The following is a 15,040-nucleotide window of genomic DNA, read 5'->3' on the forward strand; positions in this document are numbered from 1 at the left end:
ATTGATATTAGTGTCATCTCAGTCTCTCCGCAATTTTTTTCCCCAGGTGTCCCAGTTACGGGGGGTGGGGAGGACCCAGGTGCTGCTCTCCCTGGCCTGGTTTAAGGGAAGGAATCTTGCATCAGGATTTCAGGTTTAAGCCCCAGGACTCCTGGGCTGACGCAGCTCCCTGCCCCGCTGTCTTAGACCCAACGCTGGCATCAGGGGCCTGGGACCAGGACCGGAGCCCTGGCAGGCGGCAGCTCCACTGGGAGGTGCTGGGACATGGGGAAAGGGCAGGAGCCGAGGGGTGCTGGACTCGGGGGGCCACGCCGTGCTGCTCAGCTCATCCTGGAAGTGCCAGGCTGGATGGGGCAGCGCCGGGAGAGGGTTTGTGCCCAGGATCTGTGCTCAAGGCACCTGGCAGAGGAGACGACACGTTTCCAGGCAGTGTTTGGAGTTAAATCCAAGTGAAAACAGGGAAATGACACCGGCTGGAATGAAGTACGGTGTTCCCGTGCCAGAGGCTTAAATAAATACATGCCATCTTTGTGCCCTTTAGAGAAGGACTGAGCTTCTTGGCACCGGCACCATCCTTTAAACTGGTTTTTCTCTCTCCTGTTTCCTCTCAGGTACCCAGTGGTGCCCCCAAGCCAGGCAGCTGCTGCTCCCCACAGCCTCAGTGCACGCTGCCACCCGCCGGGCTCCTGCCCCGCCACCCGCTCCTGCCCCACCACCCACCGGGCTCCTGCCCCGCCACCCGCCGGGCTCCCCCCAAACCTTTGGGGAAGGGTCCGACCCCCCAGGAGTGAATCAGCAGCTCTTTGGAAAGAACCACTCAATCCCCGAGCGGCAACGAAGAGGATGGGCTGAGCCTGACAGCCCCGGTGCCTGCCATGTGCTGGGCATCGCTGCAGCATGTGTCCCCCCGGTGCCACCGAGGTCCCCACGGGAAATGGGGCAGGAACGACTGTTCCCAGCGTGAGGAGGGATGGACGATGTTGTCACTTCACAGGGTGCTGAGCAGAGAGGGGGGAATCGCCCCAGGTCCCGCCATGGCTGCAAGGGGCAGAGGGGTGGCCAAAGGCTTTGGGGGTGTTGAAGCACTTGGCCGTGACCTGGGTGAAGGTTCATCCTGGGGGGGTGGGCTCCTGGCTCCAGGCTGAGCACCCAGAACTGCAGGCAGCACCCAGGGAGGCACGGGCTAGGGGAAAATAATTTTATTGTATGTTTTTTGTAATTTAAGTACAGTTAGACTTTAAAAGATAATTAAGATCAAGCATGACAGTGAATGACCATGTTTCAAGGTGAAATGTTCTGCAGAAAGCAGTTTTGTATTATAAAGTCCCGTGGGACCCCAGGGGACACACACAGCCACCCCACGCCAGCCACGCCACGCCTGCCCCTTCATGTCCCTCAGCAGTGGGGTGCTGTCTGGTGCAGCCATGGGGACCCTTGGGATCTGCTGGGGCAGGGATCCTTAGTGACAGGGATCCTCCCTAACCTGAATTCACGGGGATGAGGGCCCTTGAGACAGGGATCCTTTGGGATGGGGATCCTTAGGAACTGGGCATCTTTGAGGACAGGGATCCTTTGGGACAAGATCCTCAGGGATGAGGGTTCTTTGGGACAGGATCCTTGGGGATCCTTTGTGACATAGATCCTTGGGAAGTGAGGCCTTTGGGGCTGGAGACCTTAAGGGTGAGGACCCTGGGAATAGATATCCTCAGGGAAGACGGTCCTCAGCAACAAGGATCCTTGGGGATGAGGACCCTCAGAGATGGGAATGGTTTGGGACACAGACCCTTGGGGACGAGGATCCTTGGGCTGAGGGATTCTTTGAGGCAGAATCCTTAGGACAGGGGTCCTTGGGGGTGGGGACCCCGAGGATGGGATCCCTGGGGCTGGGGACACGAGGGACAAGGGTCCTTAGGGGCAGGGGTCCTTGGGGATGGAGACCCCAGGGATGGGGTCCTTGGGAATGGGGACATGGGGGACAAAGGTCCTTTGGGGCAGGGGTCCTTGGGAATGGAGACCCCAGGGATGGGGTCCTTGGGAACAGGGACCCGGGGGACAAGGGTCCTTGGGGACAGAGTCTTTGGGGACAGGGTCCCTGGGGCCGGGGACCCGGGGCCGGGCAGCGCAGGCCGGAGCGGCCCCGCCCGCCGCGCTCTGCTGTCCCTCGCGGCGCCCCGTCGGGCCGGGTCACGTGGTTCACCTGGCCCAGGTGAGGCGGGGCCGCGCGCCGCTCCCTGGCTCGCAGGTAACGCCGGGCCGGGGGGGGGGCAGCGCCGCCGGGGGGCCCCGACCCCCGTCCCGGCCCCGACCCCCGCCCTGGCCCGCCCTCCCTCGTCGGGGCCGCCCGGCCCGGGCCCGGGGGCAGCAGCAGGCCGCGGCCGGCCGGGAGGGAGGGGCGAGCGCTGCCCCCCGCGGCCCCGGGGATCCCCCCGGCCCCCCCCGCCCGAGGCCGGGGTGCCCCGGCTGCCGCCCCCCGCTGAGACCGGCCTCTCCCCCGCCGTGCGCACCCCGAGAGCGGCGCCCCGAGGCCGTGTGCCCCCCCCCCCGGGCTGGGGGCAGCCTCCCCCCCCCCCGCCACCAGCTGTCCCCGCGCTGCCGTTGTGCCCCCCCCCCCCCCCCCCCGCTCTGTCCTCTCCTCCGGCTGCGCTGGGACCTGCCCTGCCCCCGCCCCGGGGGGCTCTCCCGGGGTGGGGGCTGGGCCCTGCCGGGCCTGCTTGGCCTTCGAGGGCTGGAAAGCAAAGCGGGGAGCACGGGAGGGGGGCTCTGTGGAAACCCCGCGCCCTCGGCTGCCGGTTCTGCTCCCCAAAACCCAGCGTCCCCAGGGGGGCCGGGGTGGGCAGGGGGCCCCCCTGTTTGTGAGGAAGGGGCGAACTGTATCTGCGGGGGGGGGGCTGCCTCAGCAGGGGGGTGCTGTGGGCCGGGGCACAGGGAGGCTCCCCGGGGGGTGTTTCTGGCCGGGGGGTGCATCAGGTTGGGGATGGGGTCCCAGGGGGGCCGGCAGGAGGCCGGGAGCTTTGTGGGGCAGCTTGCGGCTCCTGGCAAGGCGCCTTAGAAAACTGGGGGCTTCCTGATGTTTAAGAGAATTTATTTCTATCTGTCTGTAAATGTATCCTGAGTTCAGGTCCTTGGGCTCCTGTTTAAGTGGGCCCTTCGCCCTCCCTAGCTTCTAACGAGGGCGACATGGCAACGCTGGCAACCCCATGTGACTTTGTTAAGTAGGTTCACAACTTAATTTAGCTTTTTTTTAAAACTTTCAAAGGAAATCCTATCCTCTGAACCATGAAGATCTTAGACCCCGGCTAACTCTTGGACGTGCGAACTGTGAATCCCTCCTCGCCCTGCTGAGGCAGATGCAGAAGTTCTTTAGAAGGATCTTCGCTATCGACACGTGGTGCCTGCCTGAGACCAGAGACGGCTCCTGGCGACCCTGTGAGTATCGGCTCAGCTGTGGATTTTAGTCCCAGCTTTTGTTGATGGCCATGTTAAGCAGCTGGCTGCGGGTTTCCATCCAGTCCGTTGTGCCAGAGAGGCTGCTGGATCGAGGAGCTTGTATGTGCTGACAGGGATCTCTTCAGACATGTGATCTGGTGGTCGCAGAAACGTGAGATGTGATGGGAAGAGGGTGAGCTCAGTGTTCGGGGCCGGAGGTGCCTCTGATGCCTGATGCAGCTGGGGGGTTGTGCAGTGTCAGGCAAGAGGTTCAGTCTCTGTGCCTGCAAGTCTTTTTTTGTAGAGCTTTACTCCTGAGATGATACCCTTCCCTATGCCAAAGATGCTCTGAAATTTCAGAATATTGTATATTGTTACATAAACGATCATGGCTCTGCAATGCGTGTGTTAGATCGCTTGGTGAGGCCTCAGTATTAAGAGAAACATTGCAGGAAGCAGTTCTGTGCTTAGATCAGCTCCAACGTTTTCTGTTTGTTTTTAAATTTTGAGCTGCATTACAAAAATAGTGAAGCTGAGGAAAAAAAACCCTGTTGTCTGAAGTGCAAGCAAACAAAACTCTCCACTGATGCTGAGGCTAGCGAGCTTTGCCTGCTGAAACTGGAGTGTCTGGGACTTTTGTATTTAACATATTGTCCAGGAATGTGCAGAGGGAACTCCTGGGACATGTACTACTTAGAAATTTTTAAAAGCAAATGGAGCCAAAATATTCCTGGAAAGCAGTGGTGTGCTGTGACTGCCTGGTTTTCAGTCTGTGCCTGTTTCTTTGTGGGGGCAACATTACTATTTGTTTTAAAAAAAGGGAAAAAGCAGCAATGCTTTAACAAGGTAGGACAGATTTATTTATTCATGCTTGAGGTGCCCTATAGAAAGTATACAGTAGAGCAGCAGGGACAGTCCAAAAATGCTTAAGCTATGGCTGGGCTCTCACTGCTTATTAATAGCCTAATTAGTATTTAAAAGGATCTCTTGGAGGGTGAAAGGAGTGTTAGCCAAGAAGCTTAGAAACCGTGGACAACTTAGGGGCCCACTGTAGTCTGGGATAAAAGCGGCAGCAACAGAAGTGGAGAGCGACAGCCTTGACCTGACTTTGCTCGCCATCGCCGAGCTTTCCTCGTAACGGGGAGATTTAATGTGCTGGGCTCTGCTTCTTGGATCCGTGGAGCTAAAGCGCGATGTAGTACCCTGTAGGAACAGTTTACTCCTGGGAGCAGACCTGGGGCAGTGGTGTTAGTACATTGGCAACAAGAAAAACAGTTGAGCAGATAGCCTGCTGTAGGATTTCTGCAGTAGGGCTTTGCAAAGGTTTTCCTCCCATGAGGCGCGATTTGAGACCGATTTGCTGACAAGATCTTTTCTTTAATCCAGATGAAGACATCAGTTTTCATAGGACAGTCTTTAACATAACACGGCCTTAGCATGACTAGCAAAATTCATCAGTGTTAGTAATGGCATTGCTAAATCCTCTAATTTAAATAACATTGAATAATCTGCAGTCTGAATTGGCAGCTTGCATAATGATTGATTGCTTGTCATCCCCTCCTGGGCATGGTGTGCTTTACCCTGACAGGATGAGCACTGTCAGGGCCCAGCTTAATCCTGAGGAATGCAAGGCAAAGGGGAAGTTGTTTAAAAGAAGATACTTTTCCCTTTGGAGCCTGTCAGCCAGCTGCACCTATGGCTCTGCCGCTCGTTAATTGCTCTGTCTTCCAGCTGTGTTGAGGAAACCTCTTTGGAAGGTTACAGGGGTTGTGATGTCATAAAAATAGCCCTTTTAAAAAAATCTCTCTTCTGATTCAAGCATCTACCGAAAGGAAGCAGCAAAGCTAGAGCAGTCGGAGAGCCCTGAAGCACAGGCTGGATTCCCCTTCTCTGTGACAAGTGAGGACAGCATGAGTCCAGATGCAAAATATTTCTGTAAATGACTGAAATGTTGAATTTGAGAATCAATGAATGGGAATGTCAGGACCTTCTCTGTGGATCAACAGCCTTGCTAAGGTGAGACACGTGACGGATGCTTGGTTTGACCTGAGACCTTCTTGTTCTCCAGGTGCCTGAGCGGTGAGCCATGCTGGGCCGGAAAACGGGACTCCCCCAGGACCTGAACAGCCACCGCCAGCTGAACCAGTCCTGCCAGGAGGCTGTGCCCCTGCAGACCAGAGCGGCCAAGGAGACGGATGTCAGTTTGGAGGTGTTCAGTGGTTCTACGCCTGAGATCAAACAGAGCCGCACCAGAGCCCAACAGACGCGGGACAGGAAAGGTCGCAAAGCTGAGCTCAAAGACTCCAACGGGAGAGAGGCAGAAACAATTACCTTTATTTCTGGTACAGCAGAAGCTCCCCCAAACCAGAGCTTTTGCTGTTTCTCTCTGTCTCGGGCCTGGAACACATACAAGGCTGTTTTCTGTTGTATAGTGACCTGTGGGGGCTGTTTTCAGGACTGCAGTGTCTGTATCCCCTATCCAGGGCCCACCGAGACCTCCACTGATGATGGAAAGAACGGAGATTATAATGGGCGACTGCCCAACAGCCCTGCCAACGTCTCTCCCACTGAGAAGAATGGGAACCAGATCAAAAAGTCCAGCATGGGTAGCAGTTTCAGTTACCCCGATGTGAAACTGAAGGGCATTCCTGTCTATCAAAACAGGAGCGCCAGCCACCACTTGGAGTCCGATTCATGCTGCAAAGAGCTGCTGCCAGAGAAGCCCTTCAGGAACAGCATAGAAAAGCCAACACTCCCCAGCAGCCACCGCAGTTCAGAGGAGTATTATTCCTTCCACGAGTCTGACCTGGACATCAGCGAGCTGAACGGCTCCATGTCCAGCAGGGAGATCGATGTCCTGATCTTCAAGAAACTGACAGAGCTCTTCAGCGTCCACCAGATCGATGAGCTGGCCAAGTGCACGTCAGACACTGTCTTCCTGGAGAAGACCAACAAGATCTCAGACCTCATCAATAGCATAACTCAGGACTACAACCTGGACGAGCAGGATGCTGAATGCAGGCTGGTCCGAGGCATCATCCGCATCAGCACCCGGAAAAGCAGGGTCCGGCCCCATATTTCTGTCCCAGCGAGCCAGAGCCACGAGGAGAAGTCCAGCAGAGGCAACGCACCAGACAGCGGTAATGAGACGATGCTGGAGTCCATGGTCATCAGCCAGGATGGTACGTGCAGCTTCCTTGGTGTGACCGCTTCAGTACAAGAGGGTTATTTTATCAAAGCCATGGAGACATGATAATGGAGTAGGGCTGACAGCTGGTGCCTGTCTTCAGGCTGGGCTGATTTTCCTGGAGTGTGGGAATGGAGACCCTTATTTATGACTGGAGCCCTCTGCGTCTCACCAGTCGCTGTGCTGTGGCTTTCTTGATATGTGTATCTTTCACCGTCAGTGAACTCTGCACTGAGCAATACAAGGGCTTATTCTGCTGCTACGGCAATGATCCTGGCCTTCCTCTGCACCTCTAAGCTAGGCAGAAAGGCCGTGAGTCAAACTTAACTGGTATGACCAGATGAGCTGGCTTGTGCCGGAGGATGTCCAGTTACTAAGCTGGCTCTCACCCCTGTGTTCTACCAGCGCTCTTTGCTAATGCCACCCTTAGTCTGCCGTGACAGAGTGTCTCCCTGGTGCTGAGCCTTCCTCTGCTCAGTGGGTGAGCAGCAGCCAGTACATACCCCTGCCAGGAGGAGGGAAGGGCTGCTGCCACCGTGTTAAGTGCCTCGTGGCTGTTCCAGGGATGCTTTCCTCCTTCTCTGGAGCAGCCTGAAGGTCCCTCCAGAGCAGGTAGTAAGAGGGATTGTTGTGGCAAGACCTTGAAAAGCAGTGTGTGGGTGGCAAAGAGACATCCAGACAGAGTGGAGGAAGCTGGGGGGCTGTTGTGCTTCCCAGTTCAGCAGTAAGGCTGCTGTTGCTTCCTGGTGTTTAAAGACTACAAAGCTCGTTTTACCCACACAATGGTGGAAGCAATCTGAAGAATCAGACTCTACCCCTCCTGTTACCCAGGGGTGGTGCCTCCTGGAGGAGAGCCCTGTGTGTTCCCTGACAGGGGTCTTCACCCCCGAGTCACAGCTGCCCATCCTTCCCTGTCTCAGGCCCTCTTGGTTTTCGTTCCAGATCTGGCTGTGCAAATATCGGAAGAAACACCAGCAGATGTGATAGCCAGGAATATGAGGCGGCACAGCAGTGCAGGTAACGTGCCTGGCCGGGGGTCTTGGCTGCAGAGGTGTCACAGGGATGAGGGGAGTGCCCTGAATTTCCCATATTATGCGTGCCTGCGGTTTTCACCAGCTGCAGGGGTTGAGCTGACGCCTGCCTCTTAGGTGACCGTAAGGGGTGTAGCTCTGTTGAGCCTGGGGAGCGCAGGTAGCTCAGAAGGCTGCCTGAGGTGCTGGGTCCTCCTGAAGAAGAACGAAACCCAAGTGTGGAGTGCCTTCAGTCTCTGGGTGTCTTGACAAAGTTTGGGGCTGTCTTTGGGTTGTGACCGGCTAAGGTCACAGCTGGGTTATACTGGGAACAAAAGGAACTGCAGAAGGGAAGCAGAGGAGAGTGACGGGCTTTCCCCTGAGCCCTGATCCTCACGGCATGCATGCTCCACTCCAAAGAGCAGCCCAGGGCTAAAAGACAAGTTTTCTCCTGCATAATGACAGATCTGCCCTAGAAGACGGCTACAATACAGGTGGGGTTGTTCCCTGCCTGTGGGCTTTGTGTGGCTTTCTCCTCCCTCATGATACACAAACCCTTTTGTGGCAGTCGCTCGCCTAACTGGCAGGCGCTCGGCTGCTGTAGTTCACGTTGTCTAATGTCACCATCTCTTCTCTTTCCTCTCCAAGGCTCTCCAACAAGCAGAGATTCCTCTTTCCAAGACACAGAGACTGACTCATCTGGGGCACCTCTGCTTCAGGTGTATTGTTGAGGGAAGGGACCCAAGCAGCAGGCAGGCGTTCCAAGGCTTTGCTGCAATCGGATGTCTCCTCTTTCAAGACGGAGTGTGCTATGCCACGTTCCCCCCCTACCCCCAGTCTACCCTGATCCTTTGTTGAAGCCAAATTTCTCCCGCTGTCTGAATTTCACTGGATTTTTTTTTTTTTTTTTTTTTGGACAATATAGAACATCAAGGAAGTGAACTGTGGAACTAATGAACTTGGGAGGTGGAATGTACCCAGGGAGGAGAAGATGAACAAGGAAGTATCAGATAACTTGTGCCTCTATCATTTCTGTACTTCACGTTTAGCTTCAGCAACCTGAGTGGTCCAGCCCTTTCCCTGCTTTGAGGATCTGTCGTATACAGTTCTTGCTTTCTGGCATTGCCTAAGTTAATTTGGGTAGGGAGTAACTGGATGGTGGCTCTGCGTTGGTGCTGATGCTGAGGTGAAGGTCAAGCACCTGATCTCTAGGGATCCAAATCTCTATTTAAAGTGGCTGGCTTGGTCCCAAAAATGTAAGTCCTCTCTCCATGGTGTTTGCAGTAGCCAGATCTGCCTTCTTCCTACTGACAGCACTGTGTCGTCATCTGCTGCCTTGTAAGGAGAAGGTTCAGGTAATGTGGTTCATTTAATCTTTGGCCTCTTGGCATGTCTCCCACGGTAGTGCCCAGCTGCAGAGGGGTGGGATGCCTGGACAGCTGCCCCCCTCTCGCCTCCCGAGCGGCCCATGGGGATCAGCTTTGCAGTCACTGCCAGTCTGATGTGAGCTGCAGGCGTGCGGTGTTACCAGCTGCAGGCATTGCCCCGTGACTTGCGTGCCTCACCTGCCAAGCCCGCTGCATTTCCCCGGCACGCTTGGGGCCATGCTGACTGCTGGGCAAGCCTTGAACTGGGGTTATGACAGGTGAGGAAAAATAGTTGGTTCATTTTTAAGTTTTTGTAATTAAGAATTGGGCTGTTTGACTGTTCTGCTAGCCACTTTTAAGGGAGTTTCTTGCTTCAAAAGGAAAACCTCCCCTGGGAATGTCTCCAGGGAGTCTGTGAGGAACGGATAGGTCCTGCCTTTCCCCTGTGGGTGCTCAGCACCTTCTCCTTCCCGTGGCTCCTCTCTAACAGCCAGGCAGAAGCAGGAGATGTGGTGTCACTGCCCTGAGGGCACCGTGCCAGGCGACCTTGAGGGCTGCAGCATTGCAGCAGGAGGAAGCCCTATCTTACTGGTATTGCCACTTGGTTGTTTATCACAAAGTAAATATGTGAAGCCATGGGACTTCGAGTACATTCGAGTGCCCTTGGATGTGAATAGAAAACACGCTTAGTTGAATTTACCAGCCACAGAATAAACACACCCAGGTTTTTTGGGGAGAGGGAAACCAAAATAGGCCCTGTGCGTTGGTGTGGACCATGTTTTTGTGCCTTAATTGAACAGAAATGTGCCTTTATTTCATAGCCTGTGATTGCTCTTCAAAAAGCTGAGTAGGGGGGAAAGGATTTAATTCCCTATATGAGCAGTCAGCGTTATTTAACCAGCCAAAGCCCTTTGAAATGTACAGTTCAAGTCCCTGTTGGAGCCTGTTTTTGTAAATTGCACGCTTTCATAAATCACAAACGTTACTGAGACCACACCTTGAGACACTTGATGGGAGAGAGATTTCGAAAATAAAAGAGGAGGGTCTGAGACTTGGATTTGGTTTCCCCTCCCTACTTTGTTTTTAAAGTTGTTGGTTTGTGGAAAAACCCATTTATGCAAGGAAGAGACTTGAAGCAAGTCCAGGCCGGGACTCCAAGAGGAACTGTGGTCACCTCCTTCCGAATGCCACACGTATGGATGGACCCGTTTGGCTTCCTGCTTCTGAATGGATTTGTACATACGTACTGGGACAAGTTTACTTCAACCTGTGCACTGAGGCGTCAGCATGGGTCACGCTGACATGTAGCTCTGTGGTCCGGGCACTGGAGCTTTGGAGACGAGGGGTGAGGATGGACTTGCAAAGAGCTGCCAATTGCTATTACAGATGCAATAGTATGTTTTTGATGTTTAGTCTGTGTACGAAGTGTGAATGTGTGTGGATTAAGCTTGCAAAAAAAACCAAACACCCCAAAAACTCACTCAGAGGAAGACTGTCAATTTGATGGTCCCTGAAGCTGGTGCACCTGTGGTGTCTTACGGGATTCTTTTGCACTCCTTGGCCTTAAATGTCTGATTCAGTCTTTTTTTATAAAGCAAAAGTTGTGTCTTTACCTTTGCTGTGTCTTTTACGTTCCTGCTCGCAGCCGTTTGAGGAGAGCATCCCTCAGGGGAGGGAGCCTGGGCCAGGCAGGGAGGCTTGTGCAGGGAGTTGCTGATCCCTGCTTTTCCAGCAGAATGTGGACAAAGATATTTTCCTCTATATGGTGGTGCTTGCCCATTCTCGGAGGGCTTGTTCAGAGGGCTGAGTGCCGGGTTGGTGCACGGGACACGGGGAAGCTGGGTGCAAATAAAGGAGCCTCAGGGGCAGCAGCAGGGAAACCTGGACCTTCCCTGAGGGGTGATGCTGGAACTGAGCTCTGGAAAAACAGCCTCAGGGGAGAATTTCCAGCTCTTTCCCTGTGATGTAGACAGCTGTTGCTAGAAAATGCAAGGATCGCTCTGGAGCATCTGCTGTTCCTGGTGGTGGGGCAGGATCCACTCAGGGGAAGAGGCTGGCTCGGTCTCCGGTCTCTGAGCCTGTGACTTGAAGGACCCGTTTTGCATTTTCTAATTTTACTACAAAAAAATCAGCTGATAACCTGCAGTGCTCCATTCCCTGCCACTGACCTCCCCTCCTGGGCAGAGGACGGCTGGTCACGGGTGGATTTTTTTCCCCTGGATCCACAGGATCAACTCTCCCGGCATCCCTGCGAGGTAAGAGGGTAGATGGTGTGAAGGATTGGCACTAACCCCTCTTTATTTTTCCCTGTAAGTTTGCTGTGTTAAGGACTCGTGACTGTTTAGTCCGTGCAGGCAGGCAGAAGGCTGCCCCTCAACCCGAGCCCCGTGCGCAGCCCCCTGCCCGTCCTGTCCTCGGCTTGTTATGGGAAGATCAGGTTCAGCCTGGCCAGCCACCCTTCAGCAGCAGGCAGAGTCCTGCAGATGTCCCCCCTGGAGGGATTTTAAAGCTGTGAACAGGTAACTGCTGCCTTCTCTCAGCCGGGAAGGGTCTGCGGAGAAGTTTTGGGGCTGGAGCCCTCGTACCAGCTGGTTGGGGCCCCAGGGGAATGGAGCAAAGGCTGCCGGCAGCAGCACGCTGGCCAACCTCCAGCACCCCGTGCGGGGATGTGGCTGTGGCACTGTCCTCTCCGCTGTCCCCACCTGCTCCTGAGCTGCCCTGCTCAGTCCCCCTGCAAGTCTGGGCCACGTTCTGCCCTCTGCCTACCCTTCCTCTTCTCCAGTGTTTTTCCTGGAAGGGGTTAGTCTTCCCTCAGCACTCGTTGAAGTAGCTGGAGTGAGGGAGTGGCTGCAAGGCACGATATTGCTTCTGCTGGGCACCGGAATCCCTGGGGAAAGGCTCCGTCTGGAGGCGTTGGGTCCGATGGCCGCTCAGTGTGGCTGCGCTGGGTGCACAGCGCGGGAGCTCAGCCCCTGCCCCGACGCGCTGCTTCCTAACCGGCTGGCTGCCTCGGAATGTCTGCTGCCAGATCACTGCGATTTCTGGAAAGATTTGAGAAGTTCACGTTTACAGCTGCGATGCCGTGGTCGATCTGTCAGTCCCGTGTTCAGCTCTCCTGCTGTTGAGGTTGCTGCACGGAGCGTGGGTTTCCCTGCTCACACCTGCACGCGGAGTAAATCCACGTCGCTGTGGTCTGCGGAAGGTCGTGTTTGCTGCTGATGGAGCCGTCTTGGCTGTTGCTCCGGTGGTTTTTTGCTCTTGAGCGTTGGTGTTGAGTGATCTGGCAGAAAGATTTGGTTGCCCAAGCGGCCACCTTAGAAACACAAGAGCCCTTTACCTGACCGCATGCATGTAAACATGCTCTTGTGGTGCAGGTACTCCCATTTGGGAGCCTCGCTCGGTGCCCTTCTTTTCCTGAAGACATTGCTTGATGTTATCGGGTTTGGTTTTGCCAGGAGACTCTCTAGAGCCGCACGCTCCACGCGGATCCTGGCCACGCTGCAGAAATGCTGCTCTTTAGGGCAGTGGCTGCAGCAGGATCCAACGCACCGCAGAGCCCGAGCCCCCGGCAGCGCTTCCCTGGGTTCGGGGTAAGGAAGAGCAGTAACTCCCCTGGGAACGGCTGCGTGATGCTTTGAGCATTAAAGAATTGCACCTTCCCTACCCACACCCTGAGCAACTGAATCACTTATTTCAGTGTGGCTTAGAAGTCGGAAAATGGATGGATTGACCCTAATTCTTTGCAGCCTGGCCCTCAGCAGTGACAGAGGAGCTGTGGCTTCTCCTCCAAGCCAGCGGTAACGTTAAATACCGAGCGTGTCCGGCTCCTTCTTTTCAGGTTTTGCTGTTTCATTGCTCTTTCCAAAGCAGTCCTGCAGTCTGGGCTGCTTCCCAAATAGGCTGAGCTGCAATATTCATTAATCAAAGCTAAGCCAAGAGCTGCTGTAAGGAGAGGGAGGGGAAAAAAAAAAAAAAAAAAAAAAAAAAAAGAAAGTCCAGGGGAAACTTTTACCGTATGGAAATCTCTCTGCAGAGCCTGTATGCCTTCAAGGTTTTGCTTTGAAAGAACATGGGAAGGGGCCCAGTGGGCAGAGGAGCTCCGGGCTGTCCGCAGCTCCAATGGGTGGCAGCACCAAAACGGCTTTTCCAGGTGCCTTGACACAGGTATGGAAAAGGTAAAGGGCCCTTCATCACCCACCACCCTCCAGCACAGCCCTCCCCAGTCTGCAGGGCTTGGGCAGGGCAGCATCTGCTGGGAGCCAAGGCAGGGCTGGGTTTGCAGGGCTCGGTCCCCAGCGTCCCTCCTGGTGCTCGGTGTGTCCCTCCCTGGTCACAGGGACGCGGCCACGCTCTGTGCTCTCCAGTAGCTCCGAGGTGGAGCTTTGTATCCTTTAAGCCACTTCTGCAGCTGCTCGGACCAGAGCTGTCCTGCCCTGGCATGGTTTATTCCAGGGAAAACTGCCTTTCGGAAACAAAAGGGTGCTTTTGAGTCACTTTGGCCCGGGGAAAGTCGGTGGCAGCTGGGTGTTTGCAGAGGACAAGGCCAACAGGAGAAACACCTTCTGTTCCGCTGGCAGGCAGGGTTGAAGTCCAGGGATAGCGCTGGGATCAGCCGCGTTCATAAACAGCCCCGGGCATTCACCCGCCAGAGGGCTCGGAGCTGCGGTTACGGCCCCGAGCTCCCAGAACTGTTTGCCTTTTCCCTTCACCCCCCTGAAAGGCAAAATGACATTCCTTCACCCCCCAAAATCGCCCCCAGCTTCCTCCAGGGCTCCTGCCGCTGCCTTTTTTGTGTCTTAACTCTCTTCTCTCAGCTGCTGCCCAACCTGCCTCCCGCAAGGGACACCAGCCAGGTCTGGAAAACTGGGGAGCTTTGCCGTTGCCATTGCCCCGGCCACCGCGGTGGCTCACAAGCCACAGCCCTGCCAGGGCTGAGCGCAGGAACAGCCCCGAGACGTGGGGTTTGGTGACGCTGATGGGACGCTGCGCTTAGGGCAGGCAGCACAACGCCGGGTGACAGTGACCCGCTGACCCTGCGGCTGCTACATCCAGGCAGCTGCCAGCTATCGGGCCGGACTCGGGGTTTCTGGTGGCACTTACAGGACTGAGGTGGTAATGGGGAAATAATGAAGCCACCAGTTGGGCTTGGGCGCTGGTTTGGTCCCTGTTTGCTGCCCTGATGCCTGCCTGCGCTTGCTGCTTAGGTGGGGCTGGATGCGGATCCTGCTGCCGGTGCAGAGCCCAGCCGCCTCCCCGGTCTCCGGCAAGCCCAGGGAGCAGCAGCCGCCTCCGACACAGCTGAGAACGGCGTGAAACTCACCGCATCCCCAGCACAGCTCAGCCCTCCCAGTTCACCCGCCCCACGCAGCACGGTTTGGCGCAGGTGCTGGCAGGTACGCTCGCTCCAGGGCTAACTCAGAAGCCAGCACAGTCCGATGTTTCCTACAGTAACAGGAAACCTTGTCGTTTTTATCAGGGCCAAAGCACAGAGGCGCGTGTGCGGGTGCTGGAAGGTGGACGGGTTGGAGGATGCAGAACAGAGCAGTCCAGAGGCAGCTGGCCCAGCCTGGGTCCTTGCTTGCCCACAAGGTCACTGCTCAGCTGGGTGGGTGCTGGGTTTTGACCTCAAGAGCCTATAAAACTGGGAGACTAAATGCAAACACTGTCCTGCTACTCAAAACAAACAAACAAAAAACAACAAAAAAACCCCCAAACCCCCAAACACACCAGGTGCAATGCCAGGCTGGACATTGCCCAAACAGGTTTTTCATCCGTTTGTGCCCACTCCCTCTGGTAGGAGGTAGAAATGTTTCAGGGAGGCAAAGGCAAGAACCACAGCAGCAGGGACCTGGGGTAGCCTGCAAAGGGCTAACAGGAGCCCGGGCTTTCAGGACACTTTCCTCATTAGCTCGTCATAAAGGAGACCTGGGGCAAGGGTGGCTTCCTCAGCGCAGTCATGTGCTGCTACGTGGAGAGCGGAGCCTGGAGCAATGAGCCCTGGACAGCCCCGCGTGTTTAAGCTGGGCACAGAGTTCACCAGCGCTCCCGAG

At 55.5% G+C, this 15,040-nt stretch overlaps 1 protein-coding gene across 3 annotated transcripts; it reads left to right on the top strand.

Moving 5' to 3' along the window:
* The first annotated feature begins 1,339 nt into the window (after window positions 1-1,339).
* Window positions 1,340-14,678, top strand: KDF1 (keratinocyte differentiation factor 1). Of its 3 annotated transcripts, none has more exons than XM_037379571.1 (5): window positions 1,340-2,242; window positions 3,257-3,426; window positions 5,495-6,608; window positions 7,556-7,630; window positions 8,272-14,678. In XM_037379571.1, exons 3-5 carry the CDS (start codon window positions 5,513-5,515, stop codon window positions 8,352-8,354), a joined length of 1,254 nt encoding a protein of 417 aa, XP_037235468.1. In that variant the 5' UTR covers window positions 1,340-2,242; window positions 3,257-3,426; window positions 5,495-5,512; the 3' UTR covers window positions 8,355-14,678. The 3 variants fall into 3 exon arrangements, 2 of the variants coding, with proteins under 2 accessions (XP_037235468.1, XP_037235467.1); XR_005103066.1 differs by lacking the exon at window positions 1,340-2,242 and having other exon boundaries at window positions 2,963-3,426; window positions 8,272-9,268; window positions 10,080-14,678; XM_037379570.1 differs by lacking the exon at window positions 1,340-2,242 and having other exon boundaries at window positions 2,963-3,426.
* The last annotated feature ends 362 nt before the right edge of the window (window positions 14,679-15,040 follow it).

This window comes from Falco rusticolus, chromosome 3, assembly GCF_015220075.1.
Source record: "Falco rusticolus isolate bFalRus1 chromosome 3, bFalRus1.pri, whole genome shotgun sequence".
Lineage (NCBI taxonomy): Eukaryota > Metazoa > Chordata > Aves > Falconiformes > Falconidae > Falco > Falco rusticolus.